The sequence below is a fragment of the Lissotriton vulgaris genome, chromosome 6 (assembly GCF_964263255.1).
Source record: "Lissotriton vulgaris chromosome 6, aLisVul1.2, whole genome shotgun sequence".
NCBI classification, from domain to species: Eukaryota; Metazoa; Chordata; class Amphibia; order Caudata; family Salamandridae; genus Lissotriton; species Lissotriton vulgaris.
The window spans coordinates 1412736563-1412758970 of NC_141694.1; the positions used below are offsets into that span (position 1 = coordinate 1412736563).

The window sequence follows — 22408 nt, forward strand, 5'->3', positions numbered from 1 at the left end:
TTGTACATCTGTGATGCGGGCTTTAACCTCTGGGTTCCAGCTTCCTGTGTCCCAGCCTTGCTAGGGAAAAAATGAAATGGAGGGCATTTCAATTTAGCGTTAGTTCCTACATCACGGATGACTTCTGGGATTTCAGGGTTATTATCCTGGCAGCACACTGAGCGATTGCTTACTATTGTGTTTACTCTCCCTCTACGCTATTGATCTTCTAACGATATAAATTTAACCATAGAGATTAAGTCCTCTATCATAACTCTCATTGTCCCTATTTCCTGTCCTAACTCGTTAACTAACTGGGTCATATCCTGATTCTCTGTATTAGTTCCTAACGCTGTCTTTGTACTGCTAGTTGCCGGTGGCTGTGGTAACTGAGCGGACTGAGGACCTTTCTTCCCTATCCTCATTAGACAAATCCGACAAGGGCAGAAATCGGTTAGTGCATACGATTAGTGGATCTATCTGCGGAGTATTAGACCCTATCAAGATGGCGATCGGGTGATCTGTTCCCGTTATGCCACATGTCCCTTCTTCATTATGAGTAACCGTTCTATTTTTGTGTATCAACCAAAACATAGCGGGACTAACTGGCTGAAAATTAGGGCTTCTATTTGGTTCGGTTGAGCTAGATGGAGATTTATCATAAGTAGATTGTGCATTGGGTGTTGTCTCTAATATGTCCTCACAATCACTAATTAGCGGGTCGATACGGTCAAATACACAATTACTAGCTCCGTGTTTGTATAGCCTCCTAGCTTTTTCCCCTTTGTTAACCCTTTTTGTTGCAGTCCCCCTTCCCCACAACCTTTCTTTTGCCCATAATTCTTAGTTATACAACCAGATCACTAATGACTATTTAGTGCTCCCAATGCTATGCCCAGTTCACACTTCGAATCAGAGCAAGGCTGGACGTGTGAGCGCTTTAGCACAGAAAGAGGAAATAAAATGGCGACTCTACAAATCAGCAAAACAAAGCAGTACAAGACACCTAAAATCTAAGAGTCCAGCACAGGCAATGATGAAACTAGATTATACAAGCATTGGCATAGCCAATAGGTCTTGCTTTTGAGACCTTATAAGTATTTAGTTATGCAGCACAATATCCTTGGTGCAACAACAAACTGTTGCATGGTTAAACACGTATAAGGTCCCAAAGGCGAGCCCTATTGGCTATGCAAATGCTTGTTACCCCTTGTGGATAGTGGCATGACAGATTCCGGAATGGCTCTGGCATACTAGTTTGTCATTACCACTTCCTACAGAGTTTTATCGCGATTCTGTTATTTGATTTAATGAATAGATTGATACATTTACCAGACTGTATGTAGGAGTTGGTGAGTTTGTTGTCCCCTTTTTTTAATTTAAGCTTATTAGTAAAGTCTGCAAAGTAGCATATATTACAATAAAGAAACGTAATTATACAAATTTGGTGACCTATCAGAGCAAACTACAATTCTGCTCTCCAATTCGAATTGGAACTAATTTTCATAGATCAGGGTTACACCTAAAATAGGGCATGGAGCCAGCCCATCCTGACATACGCAGGACGCACCTGGAATTAAACAACCCCAACAATAAACTGCAGACAAGCAAACAGAAATCTGTAAAATTTCCACAATGTTAGTGTCTTAATGAGCACGGTGCGATTCACAGAATTTTTACAAAAAACGTGTTCGAATGTACCATGTCTCCACAAACTGGTGATGGTTAGAGACCTGGGTAAAGGATTGAGTCCTGCCACCGTCTGCAAATCATAAGAGCGACAAGTTGGGATATTTTCCCAGTAAGAGCTTCAACGTTACCGAATGATGAATATTTAAATCAACATCCTGGTACTTCAGCTCCTCTTTGGAGACCCTGCACTTTGCTGTTAACATACCAAGTTCACTTCATAAAATCACTGCAAGTAAAGAGCATTCACAAACACAAAACCTCTGAATGACAAGTATTTTGAAAAACAAATTGCCCCTGTGCGCCACCTTGCTTGCTGCCTCTCAGAATCTGGAGCCAGAGTCTTCCCCTATGGAGGGTTAGAACGATGATTTGGACGTTGGATGTGGATGAGTATTTATAGCAGTGTGTGTCTCCGTGTGGTGGTGGCAGCATGCTGGGGGCTGCTGTGGCCATTCCCTTCCCTAACCTTCCTTTCTGCCACTGCTCCTTTTATTCCTCTTGCCCACTTCCTGTATTTTGTTCTTCTCCACCCCTTCCCCGTTAAAGGAAGTGGATGGGAGAGTCTTTAGTCAAGGCGAAGAACTGCACCGGACCCTTGCTGCTGTTGTAGATTTATGTATAGATTTTTTATGCTTCAGTTGTTTTATTTACCAATGTTTCTTTTACATATTTGGATAATCATTGCTTTGTCGCATTGATTATCACATGGGACAGGTACGGATGTTTTCTTACACATTATTTGTACTGTGCTACGGTTTTCTTAAACATTATTTGTACAGTGCTATTGTGCCTTAAATTTCTGCAAATCAGAATAAACATTTTTTTTTTAAAATAAACAATGAAGGGCACCACTTTCCACGTTCTCTGGGGATTCGATCCGTTGATGATTTTAGGGCAGTCCCAGTTTGAGTTTCCAAGCTACTAAGCTTTTCATTCATTCATGGACACTACTGGTCAGGTCCAGCGCAGGCAGGCAATCAGCATCTCCACACTGTAGTGTGAGGTCAGACCAACACCCTCAAAGCAACTAAACCAATAACTAAGCAAAATGAAAGCGAGTTGTACTCCTGTTCGCACCTAAAATGATAAAAACAAGTTAATTTTAATAGGGGAAATTGATGGGAGAGATTGCGAAAGAGGTCCTAGGAGTCTGGATTTTGGGTGGGGTGTGTAAAAGTGAGTTTTTATTCGGTGTTCGTGGTGCGGACGGTCTGTTTGGCCAGCTATGTCTCAAGATTTTAATAAATTCCAGAGGAACTGGTTTGTCTTTAAATTGCAGAACAAGTGTTTTCAAAGGTCTATTAAGTTTGTCGTGAGCTTGTAATCAATGAATGATCGTCTGAGGACTCAATACAGTCAAGAAGCGCAGGAGTAGGAGGAGAAGAGAGGCAGAGAAATCAGGGGGCCTCGGTATGTTGCAGCGCTAGCATCAGTGGGAAAGTCCTGTTGGTTTTAAAGGCTTCTAACTATAGCTGGGATGATTCTGTGGGATCGATTTACATGTCTAATCGAGTCCTTACCCTTGCACTGTGATGCAGTTCAGAAAGTCAGATTGTAAATACTTATTAATTTCAGGGCTGTATACTGGATTAACTGAATTACTTCTAGGGAGATTTGAGGCATTTCCATCATTATGGACATGGTTAGACTAGCGAGGCTTTATTATGAGTCCAAGGAGACCTGGGCTGACTGGCAAGCATGTGAAATAGCCACATGTGAGTTTACTTTTGTGACAGCCAGGCGCCTGGTAACCAGTCATTCCGCCTCCCCTCCTTACCAGGAGTCAAACTAGCTGCCGTTTGGGAAGGTGGCGTGGTAGTGGTAGCGCACGAAGTCCCCAACTGCAACCTCGCGGGGGCAGTCGTCTGGCACGGAGCGGTGCTCCACATGCAAGTCGATCCAGCGGCACCGGCGGCGCGTCATTGGAGGCCACCAAGCTCATCAACAGGCAGGCCGCTGCAACCAGGCCAGGTCCTGCCACCAGCGCCGGCTGCTGCAGGACATGGCCTGGCGCAGAGGAACGGAGACTGGGGGCTAAAAAGAAAGCAAGCCGGAGGGGGAGGGCAGTGCTGTGGAGAAGCTGGGAAGGCGAGCAAGGAGAGCAGCCCCTAAGCTGTGGAGAAAAGGATCAGAGAGTGGTCGCGTGAAAAAAGGATGCAGAGAAGCGTGGGAAAAGTAAGTAACAACTGAGCAAGGCACCAAAGAGAAATGAGGACCGGGGAAGCAGAGCTAGGGGGGAAAGAGAAATTGAATGGGAGACCAGCACAGCCGTCAAAGCGGGATGCTGCAAGCGGTAAAGCGGCTGCTATTGCAACATGCAGAAAGAGGTGACAGGGAAGCAGAGCAGAATACCTGTACAAGAGGGCTTCTTTCCCTCGTGGCAAGGAAGATCTGTGCCTGTTCGCTCTCTGCCTGTCTTTCAAGAAATTTTGCAAATGTGGAAAACTAAAATCAAGTGCGTGCGCGCCTCTTGTGGCAGCAGGGGGAGGGGAAAGAGGAGGGGCCTGCGCAGGTTTCCCTTGCAGGAGCGAGCAGCAAGGCGCGATAATTACTAACATATGGGGCGAGCTGCTTGCTCCCACAAGGGAATCGCCAAACTTGCATGCATTGCCATTGGAAGCAATGCAACGTGTGCACATTTTTGCCTACAAAAGTGTTGCGTTGGCTAAAGGTCTTTTTCCTATGCAGCGCATGCATGCTGCATAGGTGAGACATATAAAGTATAATAAGTCCACTCAATTATTCAGTACCTTTACGTCCCAAAGCCAGAAAGGACTTGATATCGCTCCAACTGTCAAACGGCAGGCGAAAGGGGAGTGGCCCTGCCCTGCCTCGCCTCTTCCTGTCACTGACAGCCCCGCCTTTGGCCCGGGCTTTGCCCGGACGCGGCCTGCACGCGTCCCGCGATGTGGTGAGTGCAGGGTCTATTTGAGCATGTGGTTGGTGTCCCGCTCCTCCCTCCTGGGAGAGCGAAGGATCCCGGAGCTGGTAGTCCCCCCTCAGCAGGGCAACAGATGGCGGCAGACAGTGAGCGTGTCCCGCAGTGCGGTGTGTGCAGGCGCTATTTGAGCATATGGTTGGTGTCCCGCTCCTCCCTCCTGGGAGAGCGATGGATCCTGGAGCTGGTAGTCCCCCTCAGTAGGGCAACAGATGGGCGGCAGACAGTGAGCGCATCCCGAGGCACGGTGAGTGCAGGCATTATTTGAGTGTGTTGTTGGTGTCCCGCTCCTACCTCCTGGGAGAGTGAAGGATCCCGGAGCTGGTAGTCTCCCCTCAGCAGGGCAACAGATGGCGGCAGACAGTGAGCGCAACCCACGGCGCAGTGAGTGCAGGTGCTATTTGAGCGCACAGTTGGTGTCCCGCTCCTCCCTCCTGGGAGAGCGAAGGATCCTGAAGCTGGTAGTCCTGAGAGCGTGGTTGGTATCCTGCTCCTCCCTCCTGGGAGAGCAAAGGATCCTGGAGCTGGTAGTCAAACCCCCCTCCGCAGGGCATCAGATGGCGGCAGACAGTGAGCACGTCCTGCGGCAAAGTGAGTGCAGGCGCTATTTGATTTCCACACTCTAATAGATCTTACTAACAAGCAACACAGTGGTCTATTTTATTCAAGAAGTATAGTTCATAGCTGGTCCTAGCCCTACTTACCAGCCTTTTGCTTTTTGTTATGGAGTTGTTTCTGTTCTACAATACAACAAATGTCAGTATGTTCACATGCATAGCAGCCCACCCCAGTGTACTTATGTCTAAGCAACATCTGTCATCACTTACACGCTGGTGGCACTCTCTGTATTGGAATGGCATTGTTAACTCTACTGTAAAGTAATAAAGAAACACTGAGAAAAAATAATTATGAGGCCTCAAGTAACTGATACAGTTAGAGAAACCCAATGTCACAGAAACCGTATGCTCGGCTTATAGCACAATGACAATTTTTCAGCTAGCTTTTATAAATGAATAAGCACTGAGAGAAACAAACTTTGCTTTACACAAACATGTTTTTTTTAACTCATATTACAGGAATTGCTTCTTGTTCTCTACAATAGCAATTGTAAAACAGGTGAGAGAGAACTGCAGTGCACACTACTCTAGCCATTAGGTATAATTTCATATTTCAGCAAAGGCCAATATACAAAAGAGGTTGGACTGCCTCAAAAGGTCATATACGTTTTAAACAGTTGAGGATTATAGGTCAGAATACAATAATGCTTCTGTGGAATTGAAAAGAGGATTGAAAATTGAGAAACCTCGAAATTAAATTAGGCATATTTCCCCCCCCGACACACGTGGGAAAATGCTGTCTGAGATGTAGAGACTGAAATGTTATGACTAGATAGTGATGATTTGTGAGACATGCATGTTTGCATCTATGAAAAAATAGATGACATTTTGCTTCTAACAGTTGATTTTCAGCATGCTTCATGTAAGATATATATAGGTAGCAGCGGACTGAGGGGACCCAAGGAGGAGCTGGTGGACTTTGGCAGGTTCCGGTGCACAGCCTCGCTTCCCATCTGCACCAACTGGACATTGCTCCTTTCATTCATTCAAACATCCCCCACACCGCCGACCCAGATGCACTCACTCTTTGCATTCTGGAAGTTGGAGTCCGTTCATTTTTTGCGACAACCAACAGGTGAGCCAATCCAGCTAGGGGGAGGAGTTTCCGGTCTTGTACTTCAAGAGGCGCAGAAACAGCACAATTCACTGAAGCTGTTCATGCAATGCAGGGCGCTGAGGAAGGCATCACGCTCAAATGCATACACCACCATTGCTTTGTCTTCCTAATAAAGCCGGTTTTTCTTTGAAATCCCCTCTGGCCTCTGCCCTTTCTTGATAGGAGGGGAGTTTTGCAATGTTTTATGCTCCAGCCAGAAGAGTATTTCAGAAGGCCCTGCTGCAGCAAGCGACCTGGACATTTTCTGGCACACCTTCGCTGGGCTCAGCGATGTCATGACTCGGGGTACCGAGAGTTCCAGGATCCACCTTCTAGTTCAGGACAGCACGGGTGGAGCGAGGTATTTTACCTCCAACAGGACGCTGTAGCCTACGGCTGTCCCTGCCTAATTTGCTTACCTGGACTTCGAGGTAGCAGCGGACCGAGGGGACCCAAGGAGGAGCTGGTGGACTTTGGCAGATTCCGGTGCACAGCCTCGCTTCCCATCTGCACCAACTGGACATTGCTCCTGTTATTCATTCAAACATCCCCCACACTGCAGACCCAGATGCACTCACTCTTTGCATTCTGGGAGTTGGAGTCCGTTCATTTTTTGAGACAACCAACAGGTGAGCCACTCCGGCTAGGGGGAGGGGTTTCCGGTCTTATACTTCAAGGCGCAGAAACGGGACAATTCACTGAAGCTGTTCACGCAATGCAGGGCGCTGAGGAAGGCATCACGCCGAAATGCATACGCCACCATTGCATTGTCTGCCTAATAAAGCCGGTTTTTCTTTGGAACTTTGGAATCCTCTCTGGCCTCTGATATATATATATACACATATATATATATATATACATATATACATATACATATATATATATATATATATATATATATATATATATATATATATATATATATATATATATATATATATATATATATATATATATATATATATATCTTCTTCTATATTTATTTAACTTTTTTACTACAGAGGTATGTACCATGTGTGTTTTACAGAGAAGGTACTACCACATTAAAAGAATATATTGGGTAAATGCAAAGCAATAAACACATTAGTAGCTTGAAATGCCTAATGCCAACAGCACATCACATCTTATTACAGAAAAGCCAGTAGAGTTGAGATTTTAATCGTTTCTTTAAAAAGGGTGGTTCGGCTGGATTCTTAAGTCCTCGGACAGAGTTCTGTTGTGTTCAACAAGTAGATCATTAGGTATACGCATTCGCCTACTCCTTTTTTAACAACATTTTATTGCCATTTGGAGATACATATTTATAACACATGCAGCATATCTCAACAAGAAATTAAATTAGCTAACATTAAACCTGAAAAATAGCATTTTGCCAATTGTGTGGCATCAGTTTGCAGCAGCATGGTCCTTGATTATAATCATATCGTATGGGAACAAAGTCTACGCTCCAAAATCTAATATTTGTGCTTAATACGAAAAGAAAAAAAATACAATCTGAAAAGCTAAACTTGCATTGCACAAAAGCATATCCAGATTTTAATCCGGTATTGTAGATGCAAAGGCACACAAGAACATAGTACGTTATTGAAATGCTGAAAGATACTTAATGTGAGCAATTATTTGGATCCCTCTCTAATAAGCAAACGGTAAACCAATTGCACTTACTTGTGAGTGTGGAGGTCTTGGAGGTACCGCCGGCGGGTAGGCAACAGCTACTGTAGGTTGTTGTTGGCCTGCTTTAAATATATATATATATATTTAAATATATATCATTCAAGTTAATGAGTTATTTTAATCTCGGAAGCACTGAATTTACATAGAGCACTTAAGTAATAGTCTCATAAAAACTATAAAAAGCACTGAACACTTACCATTTTACAAAGTGATTGAACAAGAAATTGTAATTCTAAAATGCCTTGAAAAGCCTAGTTGCTTGTACCTAACAAACTAGTTTGAAGTATTATTACCACCAATTTATAAGCCCGTACGCAAACTCTGGCATAAACAAATCCCACTCTGGGCACTTTTAGGCGTGTCACATCTAGCAAAAGTATAACAAATCTTGAAAATGGTCATCAAGTGTAAAGATAAAAACAGTCCTGAATTACTAGCCATCACCAACTAAGTATTCCAGGGTGTTCCTTCGTTTGAGCGGTCTTTTGGGTTTTGAGACATATTATGAATTATTCCCCTTCAAATATAAACGCATAATGGGTTCACCTTAAAAACCTAATGTACATGGATAGCAGTGATGATTCCTGCATTCCAGAATGCAAGATAAAAACATGCAATGAAAGAAAATAATTAATTACAAAAAAAGCGCGGGGTAAGACTGGGCAAAGATGAAGGGTTGTGTCTTCCTATCACTCAAAATCTTTAAATCTGTATTCTAGTTAATAAATGAAGTAATTGGCTCCTCCAGCAGAAAGGATCGCTCTACAAGTGTACAATAGGAGACAAATTATCCAGATCACCTCTTTTAGGGGGTCCTACAGTAGCTGCTGCTACTGGACAGTAGTGGTGGGGTAGGAAAGAAGAGAGGGGGTTGGGGGGTGTATAAAGAAAAAAGAAAAAAAATTAAAAGAAAAATGCACTTACTTGTCGGCCTCTGTCCTTTTCGGGCGGCGCACGAAAAAGGAAGCACCCAGGCTCCCATTGCAAATCACGATGCTGCTGTCACCAGCATGACAGCAGCACCGTGATTGGTCTGAGGGCCGAGAGGGAGTGGGAGGCTTCTTATTTTCTCCACCCAGGATGTACATTACAGCCGGGTGGAGAAATGGCAAGTGTGCATCACTGTTTGGCCTCAACACAGACAATGCAGACGCGGAAATAAAATGCACCACTGCAGGGCAGCGACACACTGCATCGAGCAACAGTTAACACCCTACCCTGGTGATTGTAAAGTTCTTACACACAGTGTTAACTTCTTGTTACGCAATATCCCACCACGATCAATATGTTGCAAGGAAGACGTAGGCAGATGATCAAGCATGTTAAATGTGTATAGGAGCGTTCAATTGGAGATTCTCTTCCGCAATATGTATATGTGAATGCTCATTGCGCATTTTGTATTGTTAAATGAAAACTCAAACAAAACAATAAAAAATAAATGGCATTATCATCATTTTCCTGTGGGGTGACGCTCCTCCACCTCTACAGAAAAGAAATTTGCAAACTATGTCAAGCCTACTAGCCTTTCGCAAGTCTTCATACAAATTGGTATTGGTTTATCACTGAGCAAAATTATCACCCATGTCACAGTAAGCAGAATGGGTGACAAAAAGGGAGTGCAAGGTGGGCGGTCTCCCTTGAGGAATTAGAATGGCCAATAATCGAAGTGGTGCCTTGGTTTTATTCGGGTGCAACATTGGCTGATGTGGGACCGGTGACAACACAACGTCGGAGTGAACAATTGCTTCCTCATCCCCAGCCATTGAGGTACCCAGGTCTGGCACCGTTCTCAGAGTCAATACCTGGGTCAGAAGTGGAGCTGAAAAAAAAACAAGCTTGAGGGGTCCAACTGGTGCTGAGGGTGAAACCGCCAGCTGTATCCCAGATATGGGGCCTGGCGGCTCCTAGGGGACTGAAGGTAGCCATAGGGAGTCGGAAGGTAGCCCAAGCATGGCTGCACTAAACTCTTCAATCTGATGTGGCGTGGTATCCTGCCCAGAAAACTCAAGTTATACCAGCACAAGTTGAGGGAGCGGCTACGAAGTTGGCCGACTCCAGGAACGATATCAAACAGAGTGGCGCAACCCCCCCATGCCTACCCAGGTCACAAGGGCATAGAATCCCACTTCAACTTCTTGTGTTTCTTTTCTGGATTTATCTTTAGACTTGGAGAGGGATGGAGACTGGCCTCTCGAACGGCTCTTACAATTCTGGAAACAAGATCCAGATCAAACATTGAACACAGCCATGACCTGGAGCGCTCTTGACGCAAATTCTTCTTATGCTTTATGAGTAGTGTTTGCCTCAAGTTACCTTAGGGCCTTCGGGTTTATTGATGTATAGTCAGTGCAGGCCTTGGAGCCATGGCTCGAGCCCAGGTACCACAAGCATTCCTGGTGTGGTCTCGTCACAGACATATGTTTGCGATTGCCCCTACAGGACTTGAAACTCATAGTTTTTAGGGGTGACATCCCTTGCACACTGGAAAAACATTGACGTACAAGTCTCAAAGAAGCAAGGAAGGAAGCTCTGTATCCATGTCTAGAAGCATGAAAGAAACTGATGTAAGTAAGTTGGTAAGTAATTCTTTATTTAGATATAAAAACATATCTTTAAAAGATTGCACAAAACACATTATGTACAGTTTTATAAATAAAAAATGATAAAAGAATAAAATGTAACCGTAAGCATGCTAGTTAAAACATTTCAATTCATAGATTGGCCCACCCGGGCATTGCAAGTTCTGTTAAAGTGCATGTTCGATCTTGTCAATCGGCAGTACAGTCTCCGCAATGTCCATTTTATCTAGGGTGCGGTAAGCGTGCTGAATGAATTTGGACAAGTTTATGTTTAAGACAGTATTATCTGGAGACAAAGCAGCGATAATGGCATGCCTACAGGTCCGAATTCCCAGCCTGTTCCATTCTGGCTTGAGCAGACACCTGCGTTGGAAATTAAATGAGGGACAGATGCAGAGCACATGCAGGATTGTTTCTGTTGCTAACCCGCATCCTCTGCATGTTGTGTCTTCCTTCTTACGGCGCCAGGTGGGTAGGTTTTGGAGAAAGCGCCAATCTCCCATTCTTAGGGCTATCAAGCAGCGCTTTAGATAAAGTGAAAATGTCATGGAGAGGTAGGCTGCAGGGGTCAGTCGATTGTAGGAGTTAACTACCGCCCAGGAGTGACTACGTTTCGTGACAAGAGCTTTGTCTAACACCAGAGATTTCAGTCTTACACATTTTTTGATTACATTTTTAAAAACAGTCTGACTTGGGTTAAGAGCCCAGAGATCAGCAACTGACATTTGATGGATGTAATCATTCAGAAGGCACCCGAATGTTCCCCCTGGATTAGTCTCGTTGATTTCTTTCCAGGTTAGGGACTCTAGTGTACCTGCTTTGGCCTGTCTTAATTTATGACACAGCTTGAGGTAAGTACCCACGTTAGAAGCTTCGTAGTTGGTTAATCCCAGCTCTAACCTAATCTGGGCCGGGGAAGAAGTACCTTTCTGTAGATTTTGGTTGTGTGTTTATTTAGGGCAGTATTCATTTGACCTTTAAAGGTCTCTATACCATAAGAAAGTGTTGGTCCAATTTTTGCTCTAAGGACTTCTAGTAGAGGGGCAAGGGTTGGACCAGAGAGTTTCTTCGATAGCTTGGCCAAGGATACCACTAGAGCCGTAGTTTTAGCTATGATCACACTACTTTGCTTTGAAAAGCTGCCCCTTGCGTCCAAATGGACCCCTAAGTATTTGTATGATTGGCCAATCGAAAGATTTATTTTGTTAATTGACCAACCACCGCCGCTGTAGTGTTTCTTACCAAAAGGGACTATCAGAGTTTTCTCCATGTTAATTTCTAATTGATTGCCAGTCGTATATTGCGATAGTGCAACAAGGAGCCTTTGTAACCCTACTCTAGTAAGACTAAACAGGGCCAGGTCGTCGGCATATAAAAGATTACATATTGCCGCTCCTCCTATTTTGGGTGGATGACTATTTACCTTGTCTAGAATACTTGACAGGTCAGATATGAATAGGTTAAAGAGAAGAGGGGCCAGCACTCATCCCTGCTTTACACCGCGTGAGGTCATAATTTTTCGCGAGAGGTGCGAGCCGGACCCTAACTTCACTCGAACCCATGTGTCAGAGTAAAGCTGAATAATTGGGTTCAGTATGTTGTTTGGAATACCCCACTGTGTCAGTTTTTTCCAGAGAGCCGCCCTAGGCACTCTATCAAACGCTGCTTTAAAATCAACAAAGCAGCAGAAGACCATCCTGTTTGTTGATAACGCTTTATCGATTATAGTGGAAATTGCCAGCAAATTTGTCGTAGTTCCTGAATTAGCAACAAACCCTGTTCGGTTCAGGGGGATCAGATCGTGGTCCTTTGCCCATTGCCTTAAATCCTCCAGAATGAGTCCTGCAAAATGTTTTGCCTCTATGTCCAGTAGGGCGATCAATCTATAATTGTTAGGCATAGCACGTGATCCAGATTTATGAATGGGATGAATTATTGCGCCCCGCCATGAGTCCGGGATTGTCCGTGTTCTCAGGGTGTAGTTAAAGAGATTTAGTAACACCATGGACCAGAAGGGAATGTCCGATTTGAATAGCCTTTGTGGTAGGCCATTCGGGCCTGGTGCTCCATCTTGCCTCCCTTTTGTCACAGCTTTGGCAACTCGATCCTCGGTTAGTGCATATGCAGGGGTGGGTCCTCGGATTGTATCCAGGGAGATATTTTGTGCTGCATCTTCCGCAATCCCACAGCCCCTGGGGGATCTGATGCAGTCCTGGTCGTCTTGTGCCTGAAAGTGATCTGTTAGAAATGTTGCCCATTCCGCTTCCTGTATGTTTGCAGAGCCAGAGTTTGTTAGGGGCAGGTTGGTGCGGTTAACAAGGGACCAGAATTTCCTTGAGTTTTTTTGCTTGCTTTCCCACACCAATTTTACCCAGTATTGATTTTCCTGAGCCCGTTTCTCTTGGAAGACTGCCCTCCTGAATGCTTTTTGGGCGTGGTGATATGTGGCGAGGAAGGCACTATTCCCCGGGAATTTTAACGCCAACCTCAAAGCGGTGTTCCTTGCTCTCTTTAGTGGTTTTAAGACAGCGGAGGATGAGGCCCCTACTGAAGGTGGGCTGTTTAATCTCCGCGCAGTCGCAGGATATGAATTGATCAGATGAAGGCACAGCTGCGACCATTTCCATATCGGGTTGACATCTTTATCAGAACTACCTGTTATGAAGTCCTTGCTTGCTTTTAAAACACTCGGACTGTTGGATTCATTCCATTTGAATGAACTGATGTCAGAGCGCAGGAGTGGCGCCTAAATAAGCCACACATGTCATTTCCAGTGCGAAATGCAGTCAGTGCAGAGGCGCAAGGTGCTACCTTCCGTTGGGCAGAGGTACTGCTGAAAAGTTTCCATAACCAGTATGATGCCTGGGGAAAATATAAAAATTGCAAAATCTGCCACTAGAAGTCTCTATCAGAATAGACAGGCACAAAAGTGGCATACATGCTCCAGATATCAGCTTACCTGTGCAAGGTAAATCAAAATGTTCTGCCTGGCTTAACTTGTGGATGAACAAGTGCATAGCGACTTTAGATAACCTTTTCTGTCAATGGTATGGTGGAGTCATTTCTAGAGATAGTGGCAGCATTTAGGGTAATCATCGGGCCAGTTCCTCTACTATGGGATGCGTTTTGGATTAGTAAACACTAAGGGTGAGAAAGAACCCCCTTCTCATTGAGCCCTGCAAACCTTATTCCCAATGGGCAATGAAGTCATCATCAAGTAACAACTACACAGGAGCTTACTGAATCAAGCAAGGAGATAATTAGGGGTACTGAGAAATAAATAGACAGCAGACATAGGTCGGGAAATAACCAATATCTAATGATGAACAGACAACAGTACAGACCCCAATAGTATTGAGAAACACTTATTTTAAACTACTGCTATTTACATAGGACTTATCCCATGCCTATAGAACAAGTAACATTTAATTTAGTAGCCATCACTGAACTCATGCCACAGATGCAATATGCCAAAGTAGACTTGTCCACAATATGGACCTGCCCTCTCAATAATGGACGAAAACAATGGACTTTTCTAGAAATAATTGGTCAAATAATTTGGTGAAGTCAGGACAAGCCTAATCAGTTAATATTGCAACCTAAGAAAAAGAATCCAAAATAATCCAAATTTACCTGGCAAAACTATTAAACAAATGGTTGATGACCACTTATTGGAAAAAAAACTAGGACTCTCATTTGGAGACCTTAGGTAGCAAACATGCAGAAATGGGCTGAAGATTTAAAAAAATGATTAAAATCATTGCTGATTGTCAACATAACACAAAGAAAGACCTGCAGGACAGAGGTGAATTGCTAAAATTATTGAATGAAACCGGACAAAATGACAGGCCTCCCTAGGAGACAGACCCATAAAATTACAGATAATTCCACCCAAGCAGACAATAGTAACTTATGTGAAAATCTGAAAAACTTGACGCAAATAAAACTGCTTAGAAAGGGGTGAATCGCCAATCAAATATATAAAGTTATATTGGTTATCAAAGAAAAGAATGAAGAAAAGGTCAACTAAACTTCTATTTTCAGTGTGATTAACTATGGTTTGTTGGGAATCCAAGAGCTTACATAATAAATATTTCCCTTTCAAGCGTAAAGGCTGGGAAAATTAGGCTTGTGAATCACGTAGACTAGATCACGGACTGCTCGGTTACCAATAAACTACAAGGCAGGGAAATGTCGTATTACCTATTTTAAATGTATTTGACCAATTACGTGAGAACATACATATGTGCATATGCAAGGTGTGGCATTGTTAGAATTCAAGATATGACTAATATGTGCATGAAAATATTTAAACTAATAACATAAAAAAACAAAAGAATGCCCAACACTGGCTAATACAATACAAACATTAGCTAAGAAGACTTTTTCTGCTGAATTGTGTTGGAAGTCTCGAACAAATTTGATTTTGTTGGGGGTACTGTTTCATCTATTTCAATACCCAGGCAAACCACTCATACAATAAACTAAGCTCTGATTTTGGCCAAGCTAGAATAGCCCACAATCACAAAAAAAAGATCAACTGAAATGATGAACACAGATTAAACTACAGCCCGTAATGTCCTTATTAGTTAACCCAACTCTGTAATTTTTTTTCCCAAATTCAGGGTGGAGACACTTAAGAGCTCAGTGAACAACAGAAGCTGCCTCTAACTGAAGGCTGAGAAAGTATATTATGGGAAGACTGTGCATTCTTGAATCAAACACTTCTGAAAACATGGTTTGGACATTTTAGGTCGAGGGAGATGGTGGGAATGGATATCAGAATCTGGTCATAATCTGGATAAAGCTCTTGCTGTAAAGACAGCAATCGTACACAGAAATACCATTTCAGGGTTTTCTTTATCATAACGACTTTTAGGCTTCATTCTAAAATCATCTGTCCCGAAAATAAGTGCACACTCGGTCATTGTGGGAATCTATGTTGAAGTAGACTTCCTTAATTGAATGATGCTAGTCGATGACATTCTATTTGGCCTACGCAACACAGCACCTTCTCACCTAGTACTAATGGAAGAGCTAGAGGTCTAACCTCAGCTGCCAAAATGAATATAAGTGCATCAGACGCGTTTAATATCAAACTCCACATGGCCAGGACACAAAGATGGAGATCAGTTTCTGTTTTTACTGGAGCAGTACATTTAGTAAGTATCTGGAAGAATCAGTACTTAGTGCCCGGCACTTCATGTGAGCAATTAGCCCCAAGGGAATTCAGGAAGGAATCCGAATACATGAAGCAATGAAAATGAATGTTTAGCCTGAAAGCTTCTTCTCTTGCAAATCGAACAGTCCCTGTGAAAACAAATCTGCTTCTTGACATCGAAGGGAAGATCAACAATGTTATTTTAGAGGTCCTAAAATTGTAAATTACTGGACGCAATGATGCTGCCACTGACGCAAGGTGGCCTATCAACCTCAGATTTGTGCTAAAATACTGAAGCGGTTTAATTGAGTTTTTTGGTTTAGCGAAGCAAAACTGAGACTAACAAGCAATGGAGTTCTATTGATAACTCAACAGGTCTTTACAGCACGTACTATGGCTATATAAACTACTACAACAAAATAAGAATCAATTTAACAATCACAGGGTAATGGTGATCATTCAAGATGCGATTCCCAATGTATACATGTACAGCGATAAACTGTAAACATAGACTCACACCAGCTTGGAAAGAAGGCACTCCTAAGAAAATGAGAAATAGCCACATTCTGAAAATTAGACATGTGTATGCAGAGGGGACTACAAACATGGTTGAGCTAGTGGAACAGAATTGGAGTACTGGAGACTGAAACATTTTGATTTTACTAAATAAGACAGTTGAGACTGGAACTGGTCATAAACAAGATACCACAAAGACAGATCAGACAATGATTTAGAACGTGTCTATCAATCTGCTGATATCAAATTTATGCAGGATCCTTGTGGCATCAAAACTGCAAATAGATCTACAATACCAAAAGTCTTGGGAGGCAGAATGTGCCCATTTATCTGAGTAAGCAGGTTGACTAAAATTGTTTAAGAGGGCTAACTATTTATGTAATGTAAAGAATAATCATTTATGCAGGATGATACAAGGATTACTTTATATTTTGACCTGTTTCTCTATCGAATCGGTGTTGGAAGAGAATGACCTTGTATGTCTTAAGGTATAGTTACACAAGCCTGTCAAGTTATCAACACATTAGTCTGTATCTGTCATCATATTTTACCGAAACATAAAAATCTTGATAATACAACTACTCCTTTAATCCAAATACCCACTACATACAAAATGGGCCAAGACTATATGTCAATTGTGACAAACAGGTAAACTAGCTACATTGTTTTCATGGGAGAAATAAAGAAGCACTATTACAGCAGACTCGAACATCATCATGATGGCAATGCAAAAAAAACCGAATGTACTGGCTAACAATGTAATTCGCAGAGAATGGGTCTACACTCACCATCTTCTAATACATGGACAAGTGGGTACTCCCTTATTACAGGAGATAAAGAGTTATCCGATTAATACCTGGACACACACCCAAGACAAATCAACAGAAAACAGAGGCGAAACACAGAATGAACATTAAGCACTGGAAATGTTAAGGCAAACGCAATGATCATTGTCAGACTGATATATTAGATCACGAGAGCTGGTGGAAAACTAGGGAGTTGCTGGAGCAAGGGGTGTTGAAAGTTTGCATCTGGGGTTTGGGAAGTAGTCACTATTTAGTGTTGGATTGTACAGATTTGGAAGTGTCAATAAAATTATACCAATAGAAATGGGAATACTTTGATGTCAAGAAATACATTTTCGTGGCAGTTAAATTTAAGCCCCACCACTTGCCACCACCACAGCCGGGAAAACCCCTCTTCATGGCACACTGCACCTGATGTTTGGCTAAGCCCCTTGAATTACAACTGGCCCTGAATGACTAAGAAGATTTGGTCCTCGGCTTGGTGGCCTCAAACACTAGGCCCTACATCCACTCCGAGTATAAAGGTAAAAAACCTAGGAATATGGCTTGATTATAATATATTCTGTGAGGCTCAGACCCGGAAGGTGGCAGTGAAGTGTTTTGGTATTTTAAAGACGCTACATAAAACTCTGGATATACTCCCCTGGACTATGGAAATGTTCTTTACCTCAGAGTAACTAAAAAATGCCTGCATAGGTTGCAATGCATCCACAACGTGGCAGTCCGCCTGGTTCTGAAATTACAGAGGAAAGCTTCTATGGGGAAGGCTTTTGATGACCTGCACAGGCTACCAGTTAGGAAGAGAGTCCTTTTTAAAGCTTTATGCATTAGCCACCGGAGTTTACAAGGCAAAGGCCCAAAATATCTGCATTGTCTACTCTCCCAATATACCCCCTCTCGCCAGCTCAGATCAGCTGGGATCCATCTGGTTAAAGTCTCTAAGATTCATAAAGTCAGAATGGGGGCTCGGTCTTAGTTATCTGGCAGCGAAGTACTGGAATACTCTCCCTCCTTCCCTCCGTTCGGAATCTCCCGAAGTTCTTTTCCGAAAAAAATTGAAAGCATGGCTTTTCCAGGTATAGGTCTTCTCTGTCCCCTTCCATGTAGAGTTCTGCTCAGCGCGGGGACACACTTTTTAGTGTAACTGTGCGCTTTATTAGAGTCATTCTTATTATTAAAACTGTATTCTGATTTGACAAAAACGATGTGGAAAATAAATCAGAAGTTTACACAATGTCATGAATGTGATAGGATGGAAAGGAGACAATACCTGATATGCCCTCGGAGTAGCTAATACTAGTGAGGTTGAACACATAATGTACTTGTTAAATTGTTGCTTTTTCAGGGACACAAAACTTTACATATCAAAGCTCACACAGCTTCTTCAGCATCTCATTATCATCAGACTACTCCTCTTAAAATATGTTTCTATTGGCTGCCTATTCAGGTTTGCATCTCCTTTCAAGTTCTCAGCCTGGGTCATCGCGTTGAGTGACGGACAGTACCAGATTTTATCCAGCATCCTATAAAAACATATTAATTCTCTACATCCCTTTATTCATCCACTCACAATTTGGACATTGACACAAGAATCCTGAGTGATCTATGTTTCTAACTATGCACCAACACCCGCGCTGGGCTCGGCAGATCTGCTCCTGGGCAGAGTCCTTCGGGTATTGAGGGACAGAACTGCTGGCTCCCGCCCTTTGGAACTCCTTTCCACCCACATCCACAGCAGCCCTGATCACCTGACCTTTAGATGGCTGGTGAAGACCTGGCTTTTCTCCCACTGTTAATCTCCTTTCTCTGTCTCCTCACTCTGTGTTTAACGTTAGCGCTGGGACGACCCGATGGTGGGGCAGCCATGCAATTTACAAATACTCTAACATAACATTTGCTAATCATTCCCCTATTTAGAAGAGTAAATAATGATTGTCGAGCAGTCTCTGTCCTGACTCCAAAGCTATGGAATGCTCACCTATTGAACCTCAGTCCTACCTAATTATACATGCTTTTTATGTGCAATTCGAAAAAACCTGTTATTTGGCTAACATTTTGTTTAACTCACCAAACAAAACTTATCCTTAGATGCGGCTTGTGCCAAGAGACCCACAGTTGTAGTGTACCTAATACATCATTAATAATATAACTCATCTAGTTAAGTGGCACAATGCCTCTACAAAAGAACCTCTAGCCCAATTGGCTAACAATGTGATTAATGTATTAAACAAATTGGAGAAAACAATACACTAGTATTTCTACAGTAGTGTGGAAACAGCAACTATATTTTCACTTTCAAACCTGATCAGTTACTTAAGTTTGGAATTTATAATACCCAATACAATATATACATTGTTAATGACTTCAATGACAGACTGCAAATACAAAATTGTGATAAATATCAAACACGTTTTGCCCTACATATATAATAGCAATGATATGTGCTTAGCAATTGGCCTATCAAAAAAACTTAAAATGGTTAGTTAATTTGAGCATTCTACACACCTGTTGTTGTAACTGCAAACGTCCTGTTCAGATCTAAAGAGGAGGATCGGGAATGGGAGGCATGAGGTCGTGGAGGGGGTGGTGGTGGAGCAGCACTGTCAGGTGATGTTCCTGATTGTGACCTGAAAAAAGCAATGATTTGTCACACAAGACATACTAGACAATTTACAAGGAGTAACACTTTACATCCCATATTTAACCAAGAACATTTATTAGTAAAGACGGCCAAAGGCAAAAAAAAAATTACGTTAGTTATTCTAGTCCAGAGATTTAACAAACAACACTGTTGATGAGTTCCGTATAGACTCAAGAAAAGTATTCAGTGCGAAGAAATAAAATGGCAGTTACAAAGCATGTTCACAACACATCATCTTAGGAGGGTTGAGTAGCAACGCTGACATAGGCCTAAACACTGGAAGGCAGAACCTTGGTAGTGGAAGTGGACAGTAGGAGGAGAAAAAGAGGGCTTGGAAAGAATGATAGAAGTCCCTACATTTATGGGCTCAGGGACAGTCTCCACCCATACCAATAATGCATATCTAGATAATATATGTGTGTGTTCAAGTAATACATGATAAAAACTGACATGGTCACCAGAAGAGAAGGGGAAGTTTGGTGCCTAAATATGTAGCCATACCCCCCTTAGAATTAGTTTATGCTTTGCTCAGACATCAGCTATCAGCAGTTTGTGATTCCAATGAATTCAAAAAGTTAGTTCCTGACAATATAATCATCACCAGTGTGATGCCAACTCTTAAAGAAGGTGTCAAATTCCTCAAAAACTGCATCATCAGAAAGAGACCTCACTCCCTGAAAATAACAAAGTACCTTACTAGTTTCAGAAGCCACTGACATTTTGTCAACCCTTTGCCCAGGTATGCCATATTATAACAAAATTAATAAAAAGCATTAGCCTGAAAAGTTCAAATACCAAGCAGAAAATGAAGATAAGAGTAAATGAAAAATTATTTAGCCAGTCAACCATGACAAGTCACAAGCATAAGCATTAACTATGGTATAATAGCAGATGAGGGCCTGTAAAATGAGTTTGAGAAATATTTAGAGTCTATGAAGACGTTTCCACCAACCACACAAGAAAACTAGAAGCAGCATCTTATTATGTTGGGGTAATTGCAGGTTAGCAGAGACAACAATTTTGTAGGAGAGAAATTCTAGAGAATAGAAACTATCACAACAAATAAGAAGTTTTACAATATTAGTTCACACAATGGCAAGTGTGTTATAAACTCTAATTAAAGAGAGGGACCCAAAATACCAAAGGGGTAGGGTACCAAAAGACAATCTGTCACAAAATAAAGTCCCCTTTGGAACAATAATAAGCAGTCAGACACACTTACACATAGCACCTTACTAGTTGGTACATTCTTCCAAATTTGAGTAATACTAAAAGATGATGCGAAAATAGTCAGAAATCATAAAAAGTACACAATTTAATATCTTTAAAAAAACATTTACATTAAAAAAGGATAAACCATATATCCTGATACAATATATGCAGATAATAATCACACAGTGGGAACAACAACAACACAATAGTTAAAAGATAAAACAGGGATACTATAATATAATTTCAGTAAATCATATTCCAATTTTGTGATTTATATCTATCCAATTGGAAAAGTTGTACAACCAATGATTTAGTATATCCCAATACACAAGGGCATTGACGCGTTTCGGTTTTGGCAAATTACATTTCCAAGCCAACACCTTCATCAGGATGAAATTTTAAAATTCCCACAATATAAGAAACATCTCATATAGTAGGTAGCCAGAGGCCAGTTTAGGTCCTTCCAATATTTTGTCACAAGGTAGGAGGTGATTAAATACACAGCTCAGTGCTGTTGCCCGTGAGGACTTTGTTATATATTTCGTCTCTCCGTGCTTAGCAGATTGAATTTTTGTGAAGTTGAAGACCGCTTTCCGTCTGTCTTAAAATATACGTGCAAGGGTCGGCGTTGAACAAATATCTGTGTTACAGACTGCTGGCGGTCTCGCGTTTTAGGCGTTAGCTTCGTCGAAAAAAGAGAAGTTTGCTTCAACTCAACGCCGCTGTGTATTTAATCACCTCCTACCTTGTGACAAAATATTGGAAGGACCTAAACTGGCCTGTGGCTACCTACTATATGAGATGTTTCTTATATTGTGGGAACTTTAAAATTTCATCCTGATGAAGGTGTTGGCTTGGAAATTTAATTTGCTAAAACCGAAACGCGTCGATGCCCTTGTGTATTGGGATACACTAAATCATTGGATTGTACAACTTTTCCAATTGGATAGATATAAATCACAAAATTGGAATATGATTTACTGAAATTATATTATAGTATCCCTGTTTTATCTTTTAACTATTGTGTTGTTTTTGTTCCCACTGTGTGATCATTATCTGCATATATTGTATCAGGATATATGGTTTATCCTTTTTTTAATGTAAATGTTTTTTTAAAAGATAATAAATTGTGTACTTTTTATGATTTCTGACTATCTGACTATTTTCGCATCATCTATTAGTATTACTCAAATTTGGAAGAATGTACCAACTAGTAAGGCGCTATGTGTAAGTGTGTCTGACTGCTTATTATTGTTCCAAAGGGGACTTTATTTTTTGTGACAAAGTGTGTTATAAATACATATATTTTAAACCACACATACTGGATGGTTGGTGACTGGAGATATTTACTCTATTTACTAGACAACATACAATTTTCCTGCATAGTTTGTTGTTTCATTGTACGCCATTCAATGAAAAGCATGTTTATTATATCAATAATGAGAGATACGTGGTTAAGAGCTTATAGTTAAGGGATTACGGTTAAAGAGTTAAAAG

General features: G+C 41.9%; 1 protein-coding gene across 19 annotated transcripts in view; it reads right to left on the reverse strand.

The window, feature by feature from the left end:
- Window positions 1-22408, reverse strand: part of REPS1 (RALBP1 associated Eps domain containing 1) — a 1100512-nt gene that overhangs the window by 278849 nt on the left and 799255 nt on the right. For 13 of the 19 annotated variants that reach the window (XM_086927540.1, XM_086927556.1, XM_086927550.1 and 10 more), the window contains 2 exons: window positions 19564-19685; window positions 7988-8058 (listed from right to left, as the gene is read on the reverse strand). In XM_086927540.1, coding sequence (XP_086783666.1) covers window positions 7988-8058; window positions 19564-19685 — 193 coding nt within the window. The remainder of the gene's footprint in view (window positions 1-7987; window positions 8059-19563; window positions 19686-22408) is intronic. The other 6 variants (XM_086927549.1, XM_086927546.1, XM_086927555.1 and 3 more) reach the window with 1 other exon arrangement.